Source organism: Chlorocebus sabaeus, chromosome X (genome assembly GCF_047675955.1).
Source record: "Chlorocebus sabaeus isolate Y175 chromosome X, mChlSab1.0.hap1, whole genome shotgun sequence".
Taxonomy (NCBI): Eukaryota; Metazoa; Chordata; class Mammalia; order Primates; family Cercopithecidae; genus Chlorocebus; species Chlorocebus sabaeus.
In genome coordinates this window covers 135,889,150-135,909,910 of record NC_132933.1, presented here as the reverse complement: position 1 = coordinate 135,909,910, position 20,761 = coordinate 135,889,150, and the positions used below count along the sequence as shown (strand labels likewise).

Below are 20,761 nucleotides of genomic sequence, written 5' to 3'. Positions count from 1 at the left end.
AGGAAATAAATTTATTAATGAACGAAAATGAAGTCTATCCACAGAGAGATCACAGTTGGGAGTAGGTATGAGTGTTATTTCGTGTGATCAGTGTCTTTCATTTTCCAAAGGAAAATATTATTGGAATAACCAAAAGTGTTTCAGGCTGCTTTTAGTAATTTAGGTAACTCAGCACTGATGAGATTTTATTCTCTGGGAGACTTTTTGAATCCTCAGACACTGCTGTTTAACCATGCTGCATTTTTGAGAAAACATTTCCCCCCATTTGTTAAACCAGCTGGGTCACCAGCAGTAGAGTTGCGTTATGCTTCCTGACTGCAGCTCAGAACGCCAGGCTTGAGTGATCGCCTCTGAACTCTGATCTGGTTCTTTGAAGCAGGAAACACAGTCTCCCACGATGTCACCCCTCGCCTCCCCTCCTTCTTCCCCGCCTCATTACCAGAGGGTGCCCTTGAGCCATGGCTACAGCAAACTGCGGAGCAGCGCAGAACAGATGCATCCAGGTAAGAGGCGACCTGGGGGCCAGCTGTCCCAGGCAGTGTCTTAGAGATTCCTTAATTTACCAGTCAGTGATGCTTCAAGCTGCTTAATTTCCTGATTTAATTACCCCTGTCTTTGGAAACATGGCTCAATTTAATTTTATATTCTCAAGCAAGGTTTTTTTAAAAAATGGATTTAAATATATTTGAGTAATGTTTCATCTCCTGTCCTAGAAATTAGTTCATCTTTAGACTTTTAAACAACTAGATGATTTAATCTTTCATACACAGATTTTATTGAATAGAACATACCATGTTAAGGGCTTGTATTTTTTTGGAATTGTTACTCCTTTCTGCAAACACACTGAAGATATTTATATAGTAACTGCTTTAATGAAATTTCTTAAGAAATATAACCACAAAAGCAAAAGAGTTGATCCAGTCTTTGAAGACTGAGCACATAAATGAAAATTTATAGGTCCTGTGCTTTGGAATAAGGATAAAGGAAATGCTAGGGGTAGCATTTTGCTGAGGGGTATGTAGCATGCACAGTTGTGGGGTTGCCTCCTTGCTCACATTTATGCTCTGCTGGCCTCGTTAGGTAGTAAAATACGTTAGTTCTGAGGATGACTTGCAGAGTTCGCTGCTCAGGTTGCAGTACCTAAAGCACTGGAAATTCACTGCAGCATCTTGTCCTCCTGGGGTTCAGACTCCTAGTTTAAGATATGACCAATTTAAAGATATTCTAGAATTGGATATCTGAAACTGCCCCACCCCCCATTTTATTTTGTGGGCGGTGGCACCAAATGACCCAGTTTCTGCAGGTTTTTTACTGCATTAAAAATAGTGGTGACTTTTAGAGGGACACAGAAATAAAACTGCGTGCTAGGCTGAATAAAGAAAGGCTGTAATCTTGCAGAGAGAAGCAGGCGTGGCATAGTGGCAATAGCTTTTGATTGGAAGCAGAAGGTTTGTGGGTTTCTGTGACTAGCTGTAGGACTTTGGGCAGGCCATTGAACATCTCTGAACCACGATTACCTTTTCTCTCTTATAATGGAGTAACAGTATTCCAGAGGGGTATTAGAGGATCAAGTGAGAATGTGAGTAAAGTCCTTTGCACGTGCAAGATGATGTTGATAATGGATGGTAACAAAAAAATCACTGTCCTGTAACTTGAATATCGCAGTGGGGTTAGAAACTAAATGGAATTGAGAATTCTTCATTTTCCTCTTATAGTTTCCCCTGTCTGATTTCCCTATTTTCAGGAGTGGATTTTTTTTTTTTTTTTTTTTTTCCTATTTCTAATCTTATTTGGGGTTTGGAAGTTGGTTTTCAATTCACAGGTCAAACTGTTTTTGTTCTACTGAGTCAGCCTGTCAGCAAGTTCTACTTTGGTATTCATTATAAAACGTTTCTGTACCTCCTACTTAATGTCCCATTCCCTCCTCATTCCATACAAATTGGGCTTCCATTCGCCCAGTGGTAATGAAGCAGCTTGCTTCTCTCCATCTTTCTTGACTCTCAGCAGCCTGTGCCAAAGCTGTCCATGCCTTCATTTCTTTTCATACTTTTTAAAAAGTGAGGTAAAGTATACATATGATAAAATTTACACATTTTACTTGTTTATTTTTGAGACAGAGTCTCACTTTGTCACTCAGGCTGGAGTGCACTGGTGCGATCATGGCACACTGTAGCCTTGATCTCCTAGGTTTGGGTGATCCTCCCTCCTCAGCCTCCTGAGTTGCTGGGATTACAGACATGTGCCACCACACCGGGCTAATTTTCTTTTTGTATTTTTTGTAGAGATAGTGTTTCGCCATGTTGCCCAGGCTAGTCTCGAACCCCTGGACTCAAGCGATCCGCTCTCCTTGTCCTCCCAAAGTACTGGGATTACAGGTGTGAGCCACAGTGCCTGGCCATGCACATGTTTTAAATCTTCAACTTGAGTTTTAGCAAATGGATAGGCCCATGTAGCTACCACTTCGATCAATAATTGAACATACCCATTATGCCAGAGATGACCCTCTCCAGTCACTCCCTGCCCCCTAATGCAGTCACTGTTCTGATTTTCATCACTATCATTAGTTTTGCTTCTTCCAGAACTTCATACGAATGAAAACACACAGAATGACTGACTGTACTCATAAATGTTTGCCATCTTTCCTTCAGCGTAATGGTTGAAATTTATCTGTATTGTTGTATCAGTAGTTCATTCACTTCAGAGTGATGAAATCTTTAGGTGTTTTTTTTTTTTTTTTTTTTTTTTAACACCTCTCCTTGGAGAAAGATGGTACTTCCAGTTTTTATTAAACCTCTTGTAAGGGGATCAAAGAATTATTTGTTTTGCATTGTATTGCATGCTTGGGGTTTCATTTGGGAAGAAAGAGAGTTGAGTAATAGCTACTTTTTAACCTCCTGAATTCAGATCCAATTGAGGAAGGAGCCAGAAGTCAGACAATTGATGGCCTGAATATCGGCTTTATTACTGATATAGCTGATCAGAGCACATGTCTTAGATTTGTGACCAGATGGGCTTTAGACACTCACCTTTCCAGTCACAGGCAGGCTTGGCCATCCCAGGTTTCCCACACAAGTAGGAAGAGAAAATCTGCCTCTTCAAAAATGGCCCCCCATGCAGCTGAGTCTTCATCCAAGCCCTACTGATGAGACAGTTCTGTCTCTTCCAAGAGAAGGCCCTTGTAGGTGAGGGATGGAAGCCAAGGGCCAGATGGTGGCTTGTTCCCCCATGTGTCTCCCCTGGAAGTAGAAGTAGAAGCTCTTATGGGAAGCAGAGACACGTAGGATTCACTTCCTAAGGAAAGCTCATGACCGCTATCACCCCAACCATGCCACAGTTCACTGTGTTTCAAACCTTTTGGCAGAGCGCAATTGGTATTAGTGGTTTAATTCAGTGCTCCATCAACACGGAATGATTTTAAAAGTCCTACTTCTCAGAAGACAATGGCAGCCTACCCGCTGAGACTTACTTTTTAAGATTTGGATTATGTGCTCTCTATGTTTGTTTATTTTGCAGTTTTTATATTTGTATTCATTCTTAGCAGGTTCTGAAAATCTACTTAATGGGTTGCCAGGCAATTGTTTTGCTATTTTAATGTGTGTTAATACATTGTAACGTTTGTGTTCCAGTTACTAGGAAGAAATACAAAAAGCAGATGTGAGCCCAAGAGTGATGTATCATTCTTGATGTGCTATTGTTGTACCTTCTTTATTTTAAAAAGAGCAAACTGTGTTAAACATGAGATCATAACAGGCTGCTCTGCTCTCTACCTAATTTTATTTGTAAGTAAGCTACAGAAATAAAACATTTTACTTCTTTATATATTTTCAAAAACTTGAATTATTAACCTATAGAGATGAGAAATAATTTCAACTTGGGTGATCATTTCTGCTTTCTGTTGGAGCTGCATACTACCTGGTTATGTTTAACTGTCTCCCTGCCATATTGGTAAGGTCATTATTAAGTCTTCTGGAAATAAAAGGAGGGAAAACATACATTCGTTTTTGTGGCTTAAAAAGTTATTTTAAAGGCAGCAAAATTGTTTTTTTTAAAGTTTGGTTATTGAATAGTAGAATAATAAATATAAAATATATTCATTTTTGTAGTTTTCTCTACATGATTTTACATTCTGTTTGATTTATTTTCAAAAATAATGTTGGTTCTTAGTGTTCAAAATGCACATTAGTTTTCTTCTTGGGGAAGTAGATGATCAATGGAACACATTTACATAGGGGGATATATAGAATTTACCTCATATTTAGAATTTGAACACTTACGACACTTTTCTAGCTATTGTTGCTTTCTATCCCAATTGAAGTTCTCACTGTTCCACCTTCACAATTTATTCCTAATCTTAACCCAATGTAAATATTTTTCTGCTTATCATGAATTGGTTGAATGTCTTTAGATTGTTTAGTGAAATTGTGCCAAAGAGAATCAGGGGTTGTCAGTCCTAGATGGCCCTATGAGTATATACTCATGATTCTGTTACCAGTTCTTTCTTGAAAAGCAGAGGCTGTATCAGTTTGAATGTGAAGTCGTAATTTTTGGATGGAATCTTTGCATACCATGCTGACTTTCCTTTCTGCTGTTTCAGCTCCTTATGAAGCTAGGCAGCCGCTTGTCCAGCCCGAGGGATCCTCATCAGGGGGCCCAGGAACCAAGCCCCTTCGGCATCAGGCTTCCCTTATCCGGGTAAGTGATGATGCACGGTTATGCCAGTGGGACAGTACAGTCAAGCTTTGGACTTCGGGGACATGGCTTTTTGATGGACCCTTTTTTTCATTGAAAGGAAGATATGAAACTGCTCCTTCATGCAGATATTGCATGTCTTGTTTGGTTGCTTGTATAAATTCCTAATTCTTTTCTACTGTGTTTGTTTCTGTGCCTTCTCAGTGTCTCTAGAATAAACTAGGCTGCTTCTTGATGTTTAGTATATCTAAAATGTCCCTCTGCCTTCACCTGTCTAGTCATTAGCCACTGCCTTCAGGAGAGCTTCACTTTTTCTAAAGCAGCCCGTCTTGTCTCTGCCTTATTCTTTATTATTACTCATTTAATGCATGGTTAACTGTTTTCCATTTGTTTTGTGCCTCTAATTACATGGTAAACTTTTGGAAGGCAGAGGTAGTTCTGTATTCTCTGTCAGTGTCTAGACCAAGAGAGCAGTTATTGTACAAGTGGCAGCAGCTACTGTTTCCTTATGTAATAAATACAAAAGAAATACTATGGCAAAAGCTTCTGGCTATACCACAGCTTAGACAATTTCGGCTTCCCTTTCTGCAGTGTTTTCCTTTGGATAAAGAGCTCTTATTTTGTCCTCTGTCTGCAGCTGTTGCCTTGTGTAGTGTCTCTGGGTCCTGTGCTGGGAAGTTATATTCTCAAAGAAGGCTGTGTGTGTGTGTGTGTGTGTGTGCGTGTACATGCACGCGGGTGTGCAGGTTTACTATTTGACACTAAAGACAAGAGGAAGTGGGGCGGTTTGTATAACATTTCAGTCATCTAACTTGGGAAGAAGGAACGTTTTTGCACAGGCACTTCTACTCAGAATAGAAGGGTGGTGTCAGACACTCCCATAAAGACGTGGGCTGCTAGTTTGGAAAAGAATAAACAAAGTCTTAAGAAGATCCTGGGGTTCATGGAATACCTTCTGGGGATGGGGCACTGTGTTAGACAGGGTGCAGAACTTGATCTTCTAAGGTGGGACTCTGTGTACAAATAATTTCTTAAAGATAATTTAGCCATAGGCTATTTTTTATATTTAATGCTTCCTACAACCATAAGATCTAGTTACTGCTGCTTATAATAGTATAAGTGAGTTGACTGTGGTTGAGAGAGGTCAAATAGCTGGTCTAAGATTTCATTCATAACTAGTCAGTGGCAGAGCCAGAATTTGAATCCAGGCCTGTCCAATGTCAAAACCTGCTCCTTTCAATACTTTGGCCTACATTAGAGTCCCATATTACAAGAAGGCTAGGTTCTAGAGTTGGTACATAAAGAAACGTTGGGTGTAGTAAAAAATACTCTTGAAAAATCCCTTATTGGTACCACATTGGAGAACCAATATGCCATTTGCTCCCAGGGCCAGTACAGCTCAGTTTTATCCCCAAGTTGGAAAAGACACTTGTTTCTTCAGCTGAGCTCCAGATGTAGTAGTTGGCTGTGTGTTTAGAGATCCTGTGGTACAAAAATATGTGCCTTTAAACACGAGAATCACACCCACTGTGGAGTGAGGTTTACGTTAGAAAAGGTATCAGTAGGACTGGGATTTATCCCTAAGCTCTGCAAAATGTGGCTGTGCAGGTTCCTACAGAGTGTGTCCTGGTCTACAGAGGCCAGATCCTGAATGGTTAGGATGATAGTCAAACTACCAGTGCATACTGAGCTTCACAGCAGTGTGACTGGGCTAACCAGACCCTTTCTACCTAGCCCCCTGGATGGCATGGGCATGGATGCTCATTTGGATTGGCACCCTTTGGCTTCTCTTCTAATCTCCACGTTCCCTTTTCTGCTGACAAACATACTTTGGGAGCCCTTCACTCAACTGATATTTAGTGAACACCTATTAAGTGCCAGGCACTGTGTTGAGAATACAGAAACGAGGCATGACACTAACAGTTTCTGCCCTCATGGAGCTACTGGAGAAATGGTCATTAACCAAACCACCACAAAGTAAATATATAATTATGATATGGGATATCAGTAGGAATTACACTATACTTTGAGGATGCAAATGGGCGTGGGGTATGACCTAGCCTTGAGGGGCAGGGGCTGATCAAAGAAGACTTCTGGTAGGGGAGCAACATTCGAGTTATGAGAAGGGTACATAGGTGTTACCCAGGTGATGGGGTGGGAGTGCGGGAGCAGGTGAGAAGATGGAGGGAACCACATATACAAAGACATTTCCTATGGGTTTGGCATTTTATGGACATTATCTCTTTCAGTGCCCACAGCTAGCTTATGAAGTAATTAGTGTTGTTATCCCATTTTTCAGATGACAAAACCTGAGATTTAGAGACCTTATTTGATTTGCCCACGTTCACAGCTAGGAAGTGGCAGGGCTGGAATTCAAACACTGGACATGATTCCTCAGTCCCTGGCTCAGGAACCAGATGGATGGTGGTGTCACCTGTTGAGTTAGGAAGCCCTAGGGGAAACACTGGCACTGGGGAAAGATCACAAATTTAGTGTTTGATGTCAGGAACTGAGGTTTTGAGATAGTCCAGAGAAGTTGTTGAAGAACTGGTAGATTACATGGGTCTGGAGCTTGGGAGCAAGCTTAGGCTGGACATAGGTATTTGGCAGCAATTGGCTATGAGAAGGTCTCATGGTATAGTGCAGAAAAAACCAGGCAGGTGCTTGCCCAAGTCCAAGAAGACTCTGTGTGACCTTGGGCAAGTTACTTCTCTTTTGTGTAATACAGATGACTTCGAATGGATTTAACAGCCCATTGTAACAATCAACAACAGACCGATTCTCTTAATGTGTCTGTGGTTTTCATGGCTGATGTGTTTTTCTTTCCTCTGTTCTTAGGTTTCCTTCTTATGCCTGTTAACTTGGTTTGGCTGGACTCCATGTTCCAGAAAGCGAAATGCCAACCTGAATTAGTCATGTAGATGAGGGGATTTGAAGTGAAGGTTCTTGGTGATAAGGGATTAGTGTTTACTGGGCATGGTGGTAGGCCTAGGCTGGGGTGACTAATTCCCCTCATGTTGCCACGTTAATGTGCCGATGGCAACCTTCTTTCTCTTCTAACTAGTTCTCTGGCCTTGTATTCCAGTTCTTCCTGCCTGGTTACAAGGGGGCATGTCCTCTGAGTCCTGGGGGAAGCCTTTAGGGACTCCCAGCCAGTGCTGTTGCAACCCATGGTGTTGGCATTTTAGAGGTGCTTATGCCAATCCAGTGCCTAAACATTGGAATGATTTGTCTTTTTGCTTACTATTTTTAGGAATTTCACTTTTGTTCGGGTGTTGGATTTTTTTCCCTTTGAAATTTCAGACAGTAAGCATATCCTATGTTGGTGGATGGTTGATAGTACTTTGTAAAGAAATTATAAGACTTATTTTCTGCTTCGTCTATTATCACATGTTTAGAGGTTGTTTTGTGGTTTGTTTTTCACAAATTACCCTCAACATCTAGATGGTGTAGTCGTTTGTAATTTTGCTGGCAAAAGATTTAGAATTGCACCCTTTACTCCTTCTGTTCTCGACTGCCTCTGTTTCTGCAAGGGTTGTGAGAAACTTTATGTTAAGCCCTTGTCTTTATTGTTTCCTTGGCAGCTGTGGACACTGACCACCTTCTCGATATGCTCTCATCATTTGGTGTCCATTATGCCTGCTCTCGTGGTTTTCCTCCTGCTTCTATTGCTGCCCCTGCCTCATTTTTTTCAATCCTCCTTCCTCTGCCCTCTGCTTGTTATGCGGGAGACCCCTGGGCCCACTTCTCACTCTACTTACTCTTTAGCTATGTGGATGCTGTTGACCACATAGCACCATCTGCCAGACATCTTCATTCTGATGTTCCACTGTCACTTTCAGCTGACATGTCTTTCTCATAAAATCAGCTTTCACCCTTCCACTCCTAGCTCTACCCACCCATCAGCACAGGCCAGGATGCTGGTCATTGTCTGTGACTTCTCTTTTTCCTTATGCCTGCTCAGTCCCCAAGTCCTGACCATACCACTTTTCAAATAGCTCGTGTCTGTCCATCCCTCTGTGCTTCTTCGTTCAGGTCATTATCCTTTTCACGGACTGTATTGTATCAGCCTCTCTCTCTTCTTACTTCCACTCTTGCCTTCTCCCAATTCATTATTCTCATTGCACACATAAACAATCTTAAAAACACAAATCTGATCATCCTGCTGACTTGATTGAAGCCTGTCCCTCTCTGCCCATGGCTCTTAACATGTCATCCATGTTGCTGTCTGGCCCTCACCTACCTCTTCAGCCACAGCAGCTCACTGCCACTCTCCCTCCACTCTCTGGCCATTTCCAGGATGGTCAGTGTTCTCTGCATGGGAGCCTTACTCTTCACCCTCACTTTTGCCTTCTTTGTTTTTTCTTTTGTCTCAATTAATCTATACTTTTTTCTCCATTGAGAACGTGAAACGTAAGTGTTTTCTGATATTTTCTTGTATATGCGATGTTTCCTTTTTTTTTTCATTCTTAAGAAGAAAAAGGTCCATTGCTTGTCAGCTCATTTATGTGTGAAACTCAGCCAGAGGGATGGGTGTCTGATCATTATTGGTTTCCCATCTCAGAGGCAACCAGGGTTGCCTGTTTCTTTTGTATCATTCTAGGAACATTTTACGCATGTACATGCAAATATGGGTATTCATATATATTAATGTGTGTGTGTGTGTGTGTATGTGTGCATGCACTGTCTGTCTGTCTGTCTGTCTGTCTATCTATCTATCTATCTATCTATCTATCTATCTATCTATATTTTTTGAGATGGAATCTTGCTCTGTTGCCCAGGCTGGGGTGCAGTGGCACAATCTCGGCTCACTGCAAGCTCCGCCTCCCAGGTTCATGCCATTCTCCTGCCTCAGCCTCCCGAGTAACTGGGACTACAGGCGCCTGCCACCACCCCCAGCTAATTTTTTGTATTTTTAGTAGAGACGGGGTTTCACCTTATTAGCCAGGATGGTCTCGAACTCTTGACCTTGTGATCTACCCACCTCGGCCTCCCAAAGTGCTGGGATTACAGGCATGAGCCACCATGCCCGGCTACATATATATATTTTTTAGATGGAGTTTCGTTCTTGTTGCCCAGGCTGGAGTGCAATGGCACCATCTCGGCTCACTGCAACCTCCAACTCCTGGGTTCAAGTGATTCTCCTGCCTCAGCCTCCCAAGTAGCTGGGATTACAGGCATTCTCCACCACTCCTGGCTAATTTTGTATTTTTAGTAGAGATGGGGTTTCTCCATGTTGGTCAGGCTGGTCTGGAACTCCTGAGCTCAGGTGATCTGCCCGCCTCATCCTCCCAAAGTGGTGCAATATATTTTTACCTGACTTTAGGGAGACAGGTTTGGCAAATGAAATATCCTTCCAGCTAGATCGCACTAGAAAAAATTATCTTTTATTTAAAACCAAAACACACTCAATTTTCAAACCCTCAGGATACTGTTGTGATATTTTCTTTGCTTTTTGGAGGGATGAAAAGTAACAGTTTTCTAGAACATATTCTCAACACTCACTACTCTTCTTCAGAGATGAAAAAATGACCAATAGAGTTTAGAGACCTCTGTTACTCTGCCATTCCTCAGGGGGCTTATCTATATTTTTGGTGTAAGTTTTCTAATGATCAGGTAGGGGAGGGGATGTTAGGCATTGTTAGCCAGCGCCATATTCATCTCAGAGTGCATAACTTGAAACATGTTTATTTAACTTAGTTATCTCCTTTCCTCCCTCACTTTCTCTTCATCTCAGTTTCTTGCTGTACCTCCTCCCCTAGATATAACTGCAGGTACTTATGGCTAGAAGCAGGTGATCTCCACTCCTTGGGTCCTCTTGGAACCCAAGAGAAAAGGCAAGTATGTGAAAGATGATTAAAGAAATGAATATTCCTGAGGCTCTGTTGGAGTGGTGTTGGCCTGAGTCAGAAGATAATTGATAGTCACCACGAATAAATTGTTCATTCTGAGAGCTTTAATGAAAACAGCAGGAAATAGCCTTTTGGAGAGGCTGACATCGCACCGAGAGGTCTTCTTGTGGCGTGAAAGATATTTTATGGGTAGACCGAACCAGGATGCAAGGAGGATAAGGAGAGCGGAGGAGTGAGAATGACTGATGGGTTGGGATGGGCTTGAATGAGATGGGTTAGAGTCGAGTCATAAGAGAGTTGGTCATCTGAGTTTGGAAGAAGAATGAAGCAGGTAAACAAGCGGGGCATACTGGGTAAGGTCTTGGCCACTCTGGTTGTCTAACCTAATACTCAGTCCAGGGAATTGACCCATGAAGCAGGTCAGGACCACCCGGGTTCTTTTGGGGTTCAAGAATTATTTACCAAGGCATTACTTGGTAAGTAAGTGTTCATATGAATGTGTGTGAGCTCTCAAACAAACTTGTTCTTCAGAGCAATTACAGATTTTAAAAATCTGTCAAACATTCAACAGATACAAAAGACCACAGTGAAAAGTGTCCCTACCATTTCCCCCCTCAGCCACTCATCCCAGGGGCAACTGATATGACCCATTTATTTTGAATAGTCCTATACAAAACATTTATATAATATTGTATATGACTATCTTATTTATATACAAGTGAAAATAGGTATTATATATATAATTATGTAATATATACAAAACACAGTTATACTTTTTTACACATCTGGTGGCACACTATACGTCTAACATGCATTTAGCACTAACAATAAGCTTTATTAACGTTCTATAGCAGCACATAAAGTACTTCCTCATCTTTTTGTTTTTTACAAATGCATAATATTTCCTTGCCTGCTCTTGCGTAAATCATTTAGCCAGCCCCTTTTTCTTGACATCTCGTACTTGCAATCACTGCATTGTTTGCAGATATATGGGGGACCAATTCCTAGAAATTGAAATATTGGGTGAAAATTCCTACATATTTGTAATTTTTGATAACGACTTTCAAATTGGAAGTATAGCAGCTTATGTACTTGCCAACAATATATGAAAACGTCTATTTTCTCGTACCTTTGTGAACACAATGTGCTAACAAATTTATGGGTCTTTGCCAATCTGATAGGTGAAAAATGATAGCTCACTGTAGTTTAATTAGCATATCTCTTTATTAGTGAAGTGAAATATCTTAAGTTTATGAGTCGCTTGTATTTCCTTTTCTGTGAACTATTGATTCATATCCAGTGCCCCTTTTTCTTTTGAGTATTGGTTTGTCATTCTTAATGGCATGAAACCAGAAGCTGATCTGTCTTTTCCTTTGGATCAGAGATATACTGGAGTGTGTGTGGAACATTGCTCCCTGAGTGGTGAGAGGAGATGCTGGCCCCTGAGGCTCTTGAAGGAGTTATGGACCCCAGCTGCTTCCCAGTTCTGGAGAACCCCAGGCCTGCCTGCAATGGGGATTTCTTGTTTATAAGGTCATGACAATAAAGTTGAATTACTTAGTTTATGGGTAGAGATTAGGGCTAAAAAAAAGTCCTCTGTTGTTAGAAATGGTAAATGTCAACACTGTGTGTGTGTGTTGACCTCTCAGCATTGCTTAGACAGCTAAATTCTCTTCCTTTCACTGAAATGGGAGGGAGGAGGAGATAGAGGTAGAGATAAAGATAGATAGAGGGAGAGAATGTGAGTGTGTGTTAGAAAGAGTGAGTTTGATGCATTTTCTAGGTATGTATGTGCCTTATTCTTGAGATCTTCTTTCACCAAATTCATTCCCCATTTTATTTGAGACCCCAGCTGGACTTTTACACCATCTCCTAAGGGGTCAAAGGTTAACATGTCCTCCAGGTGTCCTACTTCACTGAGTCTCCTGTAGAACCCACATATACCTGAAAGGACACTATTGACATGAGGAGGTCCTATTTTTTCATAGCCTCCAGTCTCCTGCTTACTTATTTTCTTCACCTGCTTGTAGTTCTCCTTCTGATTTTCTAGCCCTTAACTTTTGAGGAAGGATTTCTAGCCCTTAACTTTTGAGGAAGGAAACATTTAATCTTAACTGATACTGAAGTTTATTTTCTCAGTGCACATCTTTTCTACTTGTTTCTTTTTTCCTTTTCTATCTATCTATTTATTTATTTATTTATTTATTTATTTATTTATTTATTGAGATGGAGTCTTGCTCTGTCACCCAGGCTGCAGTGCAGTGGTGCGATCTCAGCTGACTACAACCTCTGCGTCCCAGGTTCAAGCAATTCTTCTGCCTCAGCTTCCCGAGTAGCTGGGACTACAGGCATGCGCTACTGCACCTGGCTATTTTTTTGTATATATTTCTTTTAGTAGAGACGGGGTTTCACCATGTTGGCCAGGGTGGTCTTGAACTCTTGACCTCAGGTGATTCACCCACCTCAGCCTCCCAAAGTACTAGGATTACAGGCATGAGCCACCATGCCCAGCCTCTACCTGTTTCTTAGTGTATTCCTCAGGTGCTCACTGTGTACCCACACTTCTTGACAATAAAAGAGATGTTTAGTTAATTTAGCCTCCCAGATGTAGCTGAAAACACTAGGTTGAACCCCTGGTTCCAGGCAGTACTTTGTAAATCTGGAAAGGATAGTAGCTTATTCCCCAGGACCTTTTGGTCTCAGTTATATGCCAGGCTATGGATATGGAAGACTTCTTTACAACTGGCACCATTTTAGCCCCTGGGCCCATCAGTCTTTCCCTTGATCTCAGGCGAGCAGGGGGTGTCATGCCCCCAGTTGCCTATCCCAACAATAATCACTACTGACTGAGATGCTTCTTTGGTCCCAGTGCTGTGCTGGCCCTTTTCAGTCCTCCCAACAATCTCACAAGGTAGGTATTACATCTTCCATTTGTCCATTTGGAAATACTTAAGTGGCTTCTATGAGTCGGCCACCATGCCAGGGCTACATTGAGAACTACACATACAGCCTCTTGCTCTCTAGGTGCTTGCAGTCAAAAAGGGGAGGTAGATTTGAGTCAAACGATCCCACCTATGCATGTGGAATTAAAAACTGACAATTGCCCTAAAGGCCTTGAAGCATGGTACCATGTAGCAAAGGAATCCAGCCTATAGCTAGAAAGTGAGATAAGGCTCCTTTAACAAAGTATCTGTTGAACTGAGCTGTGAAGGATGAATAGGAGTTAACCAGGCAAAGGAAGGATGGTACTGGGAGGTGAGGAGAGGAGTGGAGCATTTCCTGTAGAGGTAAGAGCCTGGAAAAAGGGCACACCTTGATCAAGGTTCTTAATTATGGACACCAGAATCTCCTTTGGCTAGTTGAAGCAAATAGTGATTTTTAATAAGGGATTTGGACAGCCTGCTAACTCTTTGGAAGGGCTGAAGATACAGACCCTATTCTGAGTTTGCAAGAACAATCTCCAAAACCTCATAGCAGAGCTGGGCTGCTGAGAGAGCTTTGCCTCTGCCACAATCAGAAAGCAACAGCATTGGGAAACTGCTGCCCTAGTGTCAGCTCCAACCAGATCCACACTACACACAACCTTGGCAGCCAGATGAAAGCTTTGTTCCCTGCCTGTAACTTGGGTCTGCATCAGTCTTCTGTGGGTGTATTTGTTGAGTGGAACCTAAGTCCTATTTGGAATTGTAGCAGCAAAGGTGTTTCAACAGTGGAGTTTTTAGCTAGCCAGCTTGTGCAGTGCTGGGACTTACGCTGAGGGGTGGAATGGACGTTGAGTGACCCAGTTTCTACCATATTTCTCATGGAGAGCAGATACATTTGAAGAACTGAAAGAACGCAACTATGGCTAGAGCCTGGAGTGGGAGGGAGATGAGGTCGGAGAGGGAGGCAGGGCCCTGTGGGCTATGTGACTGCCTTGCAGGTGGGAGCTGATGGCTCAGAAGTTAATTTACTGGTTAGTATGTGACCATGCCAGATCGGAACCCAAGTCTATCTGCCTCTGGAACCTGTACTCTTTTTGTACCTCCAGTCAGTAGCCTCATTCTCCAAAGCATTCTTGAATTCTGTCCAAGTTGTGGATGCATCTGTTTCCCATCTGAACTCAGGCTGCCTTGAGTGTGAAGGGGAGAACGTAGTGAAGAGACAGGCAGCCTTGGCCTGACCAGCAAGGAGGAGGGTGGGAATGTCATTGCTTCATTAATGGAAGTCTGCAGCCTTGTCAGAGTCTCCTCTTACTGCTGATTTCTCATTTTTCTTGGCTTTCTCCTCTAAGCAGAGCACAAAATCCTGATAACAGTGAAGGAAAAATGCCCTTCTGGAACAGCAGATCTTGGCCCCTGAGGGAAGAATTGGAGGCAGTGGTTACTAATGAGCATTTCTTATGTTAATCAAAATACTATTAGCGCCACATACTGTAATCACAGTAAAATGATTAAATACCTGGATTGTATGGCTATCTCTAGGATTCTTCTGTGATGATGTGCCAGATGCTTACATGCAAAAATTATGTGAGAAATAAAATGGTGCTCTGTCAGTATGATTTAATAGTTCGCCAGCCAAAATCTAAACTAGATGATGGGGAGGAGGGTGTAATACAGCATAGTCATAGCTCAAGCACAGATCCTCAATCTGCAAAGTTGCAGCAATGATTTAGGCATTGCAGTGAGGTTCTTTTTGTAAAAAATGTTCTATTTTTACAGGATGGATGAACAGATAGAGATAACTATAGAGCTTGATGATCAAGAGTACATACTTTGGACCCAGTTTGTATTCTGGCTCTGCCATTTGCCATAGGTGTGTGGTCTTGGTAAATTACTTCCCTTACCTAATCCTCAGTTTCCTATTCTGCAAAATGGGAATTACCAGATTTACCTCTCAGGGTTGTGAAGATGAAAATTGATTGTGTGCATTTAGGTACTTACAGTGCCTGGCACTTAGCAAAGCAATGAATACTTGTTACCTGACATTCTTCTATGTCTAAGTGATAGTTTTAAAAAGTATAGCTTATTGTAATAAGCAGCAACTGTGTGTTGCACATTAGGCTCAGAGAGATTCCTACAGTTTGGCAGTCAACCTTCTGAACTATTGAAATTAGATCCCTAAGTAAGTTTGGTAATATGTGATTAAAGGCATCTTTGTGGGTTTATTTCCCTGAAGAAACAGATAAGGTTAAATTTTTCTGTTGGGACTTAATTTTAACTAACTTCTCTACAGACAAAACCAAATTATTTATCGCAACTTCCTGTGAATCTATAATTATTTTGAAATAAAGACTAGAAAGAAGGAATTTTTTTAAAAAGTTCTCTGACTTCAGAGGTAAGGGAGAGGGCTCAGTCTTTATAATGTTGGATGACATTATGTGATAAATGCATATAAAGTTCAGCTTCAGTCAGTTTAAGATAACTCAGGTTAACTGTTCTCTGTCTCTAGACTGGGATTGAGAATTTTTTCGAATGTTTGTTTACTCATTCAGCAAATACTTATTGAGTGTTTTGTATGTGCTAGTCACTTTTCCAGACATTTGGGATATAGCAATGATCAGGATAGACAAAATTTTCTGTCCTCATGGGCTTTATGGGATAGTATGGGGTAGGGTGAGAGGCAGAGCATAAATAAGATTGATCAAGCATAATATGGAATGGTTTCATGTTAAAACAAACTTGCTGAGCTCTGTCTCCTTTTCTAGGTCCTTTTCTTCATTCATCATTGAATACTTTCCCCACAATTTTACTTGAGCTCTCTTTTCTTTTTAGCTGGTAATCTCCTTCAAATCCATGGAAGATTAACCTATATTACTCAAACACATAAAGACTGTTGTAAAAATGAATCAGCATTCTGGTCCTATAGATAGTCTGCATAGATAATCAAATTAGAATTAGAAAGTTGTTTGGGCTCATAATGGTCTAATGTCATTGGTCAGATTGCAAAACCATGATAGCCTCAGGCTTCCATCTTCAGGATGGGCTGTGTGGTTGTAAAGGGCAGATCTTCCTTTCCTTTGGGCCTTGCTTGAAGGATACATTCATTGGGGGAACAGCTGCTATAACAAATAGGCCCCACATTTTAATGACTTTGCACAGTAGGTATATTTCTCACTAATATAACAGTTTGGCAGGCCGCTGTCCTCAGCATGGTGATTCATGCACCAGAGCTCCTTCTGTCCTGTCACTCTGCCATCATCTGTTCAGTGGGCACATGGGAAAGAGAGTAGAGGAGTGCCACAGGGTACTAGTCCTGCCTGGAAGTAGGGCAGGCCGCTGGTGCTCACATTGCAATGGCTACAACTCAGTCACATGGCTGCATGTAACTTCAAGGGAGGCTGGAAAAAAGTCATTTCTGGTTGGACAGCCACTTAGTGACACCTCTACACCAGGCATAGTAGAGCATGAATTATTAGAGGAGTCTGCTGTCATCCCACCTATCAGCACTGCCACAACTTGCCTCTGTGACTTTTTTTTCTCAGCCCCATGACTGACTAATTCCCATGATCTTTCTTTAGGCAAATTAATATTCACTTGGGCTATAGTGTAGTCTCACCAGCCCATTAGCTATCCTTTTGTTTGCAGTAATCGAGTCTTCTCACATCTTTGCTAATGAGATTATGTTTTGATCAGTGATTGCCTTATGGTAATCTTATTTCCAAAATATTTTTGGCAGAGGAGGCATCCTCAGATATTCACTGTGGGCTTAGTATGAGTTTTTGCTACTCTAGATAGTTTGTTTACTAAGGCACTAACAGGACACTGTTAGAAGATCGTTACCCTCTCATAGGTGAAATGGCTGGACCCTAAAACAGCATTTATAGGATGCCTTCAGGGTGGGCTTATATTTTAAACAGAAATGTTCTATGACTGAAACAGTACACACACCCTAAGTTCTCTCCAACAGTGCTTCCTTGCAATTCATGTTATTTAGCTTTGTTTGATTTTTAAGATAGTTTGATAGTTAGTAGGGGTAAATGTCACCTTTTGGGATTTTATTAATGGTATTACTTTTTAATGTGTCTTTTGAAGTCTTTCATTATAAATAACCTGCTTTCCCCAGAGATAATAACTTGCCGTGCCAAATATTTGCATTTCACTTGAAACAAAACCAAGGAGTTGAATGTTTTAAATATAAGCAAATCTAATTCTCCTGTGTCTAGAGAAACTGTATAATGAACCATATGTATGTGGCTTAAGCAGACAGATGTGAAAGATTTCTCAGTCTCTCCTTTTATTTAAAAAACAGAACACTGGCAGAGCTCAAAATTGGCACCAAGTAGCAAATATCTCTGCTCAGCCAACAAAACCAGTGGAGCTGGAGTTGACTGGGGGAGGCCTCTTTAGGGTGCATGCAGAAGTGGAGCTTTTCCTGGTCCTCACTTCTACTTGGAAAGCTAAGGCCCCACAGCTTATTCACCCTCATTTCTCAGTGCCTTCAGGCTTCACAATGAACCATTCTTAGGTGACTGACTTTTCAGGTCTTTGAGAAGATTGTTGTGGTTGATTGTTGGGTTGGTTCAGAAGAGATGGGTTCACGCATCTGGGTCCTGCGGTGAGATGGCCCCTAGCTGCTGACAAAGAGGTGCTGAGCTACCAAACAGACTCATAGGTTTTCTTTCACAAAGAACATCATAGGGCAGTGTTTCCACATCTCTTGCAGTACAAGACATACTTCTGAACTTCCTCAAGCCCGTCAATAAGTAGAGCTCACACTACCTTTTAGTATCTGTGATGTACCTGCCAGGGACTATAGATGGGATAAAGGAGTATCTGATATGGCTCTTGTCCTTCAGATTGAAACCTGGGTGAAGATGTTTAGGAACATTTTAAATGTTCAAACTGTGGTACTTACCATGACTATCATAAAGATTCATATATATTTTTTTGAGACAGAGTCTTGCTCTGTTGCCCGGGCTGGGGTTCAGTGGTGCGATCATGGCTCACTGCAGCCTTGACCTTCTGGGCTCAGGTGACTCTCCCACCTCAGCTTCCTGAGTAGCTGGAACTACAAGTGCATGCCACCATGCCTGGCGGTTTTAAAATATTTTTTGTAGAGATGGGGATTCGCCATGTTGCCCAGGCTGGTCTCAAACTCCTAGAGTCAAGTGGTCTGCCCGCCTTGGCCTCCCAAAGTGCTGGGATTTGAGCCAACATGCCCAGCCAAGATTCATATTTTTTAAGATGCTCAAATAACTTGGTTTATTAAATCAGTTTCAAGCATACAGCAAGAAGCAAGGGGAAAGAGATGGGGGGTAGGTTAGCACACTTAGTGCAAACCAGTAGAAGGGCCACTCTATGGGTTACACAGAGCTCATGTGCCCTCTCCCTTTGTCCTAAGGCCTTTTTAGGTTTAGGGAGTAGGAATTATCCTTGCCCACTTAAGTCTTCTTGAAAAGGAGGAGGGGTTGAGGTTCTCATGGGAATCTAAGAAATGAGAGCCAAGGAGTGGCCCACAGGTCTGTAGGGGTGGGAATTATTGACTGTTCATGCTTGTTCTGCTGTTAACAGGCCTTGCCCTGGTTGCGTTAAGTTTGCTCCACTGTCCACTTATCTTTAGGCTTCCGCAGCCTTTCTTGCCCTGCCGGCTTTGTGTCCTTTGTGTACCTACCTCCCAACTTCTGCTGATGCTTGGTTCTGGTGCCCTCATAACTTTAAGCCCCACCTACCCTTTCTCTATACCACGACCCCGCTGAGCATCTGTTTAGGATCTACTTTCTTGGCTCATTGGCCTTGATATTTCTCATGCACATTCCCAAGAGTGAGCATCTGACCTAAGCCCTTGTCAGAGCATCCCAAAGGCCAGTATACTGTGTGCCCACCAACCCTTACTCCCACTCAGGTGACACCAGGTGTGAGGTGGGTCATGGTGCCCACACAAGGCTGCCAGGCCCACCTTTGCAGCAGAGCATGGGAATGGGCGGTGCCCTCTGTCATGGCTGTGGGTATGGCAGGTACATTGGAGGATCTGAGCAGGGAAGAATGTTCTGGGAAGAAGACACACATCTTACCCCTGAGGAGTGAGCATGTGCAGTCGGAAAGCCTGCTGAGAGGAAGCTGGGGTGCGAGGCTTCTGAAGGCCAGGTGGAGAAGGTGGACTTTTTTTGTTAGGCAGCAGGTCATCTCTGCAGGCTTTTAAGCAGAGGAGTTAATCACCCCCTTCTGTTCATTCCTGATTTCTGTTGTCAGAGTAGACCTGAGACCTGCTAAGAGGCCACTAACACCACACTGGAGTGAGGTGATGTAGGAGAGGAGCTAGAAAGCAGATGGTTATGGTATTGAGGAAAGAGCACACGTGGGCCGACAGGGACAGCTACACAGCAGCTTTATGAGCAGGAGGGAAAGGGCGTGTTCTAGGGGAGCAGCAGCTTCCATGTCAGACCCAGGAATGCAGCAGACCCAACATCCAGCTTGGAGATTTTTTCTCTTTTTCTTTTCAATGGAACTGTATTTTCCCAAAATGTTACAGATCAGTTATAGCAAACAGAATGGTGATGGTCAAGGGAACTGAATCTGGGCTCCTTTTTGACCACAGCAGCTATGTGGAAGCAGCTGCAGCTGCGATAAGGGCTGCCCAGGATGGAGATTTCTGTGTCTTCATTCGCTGGGAAGTGGTGGGACAGAGCTTCCAACCCACATCCCACCTTCTTCACGAATCATCTTTGCCACCAAATCGTTGACTCATAGGTGTCTGTTCTTGTCTCTCCTGCCCATGCCTAGCTTTTAGTTTCCTTTGCTCTGGCTATTTCTGTCAGGGCTGACCTGGAGGGCAGTGCTCCTATGAGTTCTCCACATTATATCATGGCCAGTAATCTAATGCAATTCAAGCTGACATCCTCCACCTTGTGTTCTACCAACGGAACCTGATCAGACATCTGGGCTCATTCAGTAAGTGCTGCTAGGGCATGGCTTTGGAATTTGGTGGGAGCATTTTGGAAGGTTGTGTGGTCTGTTTGGTTGTTTGGTGCTCGGATTGGATTTTCATCTTTTTTGCTTTACTTATTTTTATTGAGATGGAGTTTCACTCTTGTTGCCCAGGCTGGAGTGCAATGGTACAATCTTGGCTCACTGCAACCTCCGCCTCCAGGTTCAAGTGATTCTCCTGCCTTAGCCTCCCGAGTAGCTGGGATTGCAGGCATCTGCCACCACACCTGGCTAATTTTTTTGTATTTTTTTTTTTTTTTTTTTGTAGAGACGGGGTTTTACCATGTTGGCCAGGTTGGTCTCGAACTCCTGACC

At 42.4% G+C, this 20,761-nt stretch overlaps 1 protein-coding gene and 1 non-coding gene across 10 annotated transcripts in view; one reads left to right on the top strand and one right to left on the bottom strand.

Moving 5' to 3' along the window:
• REPS2 (RALBP1 associated Eps domain containing 2) overlaps positions 1-20,761 on the top strand; it is a 268,818-nt gene that overhangs the window by 74,563 nt on the left and 173,494 nt on the right. For 7 of the 9 annotated variants that reach the window (XR_012092076.1, XM_073013858.1, XM_007991151.3 and 4 more), the window contains exons 4-5: positions 377-503; positions 4,595-4,692. Coding sequence is in view for 8 of the 9 variants with exons in the window: in XM_073013858.1 (XP_072869959.1) it covers positions 377-503; positions 4,595-4,692 (225 nt within the window). In the remaining variant the exon portion in view is untranslated. The remainder of the gene's footprint in view (positions 1-376; positions 504-4,594; positions 4,693-20,761) is intronic. The other 2 variants (XM_007991152.3, XM_007991154.3) reach the window with 1 other exon arrangement.
• LOC119620034 (small nucleolar RNA SNORA16B/SNORA16A family) lies at positions 19,966-20,097 on the bottom strand. The gene has a single exon (XR_005236430.2). It is a non-coding gene; the product is annotated as a small nucleolar RNA SNORA16B/SNORA16A family (small nucleolar RNA).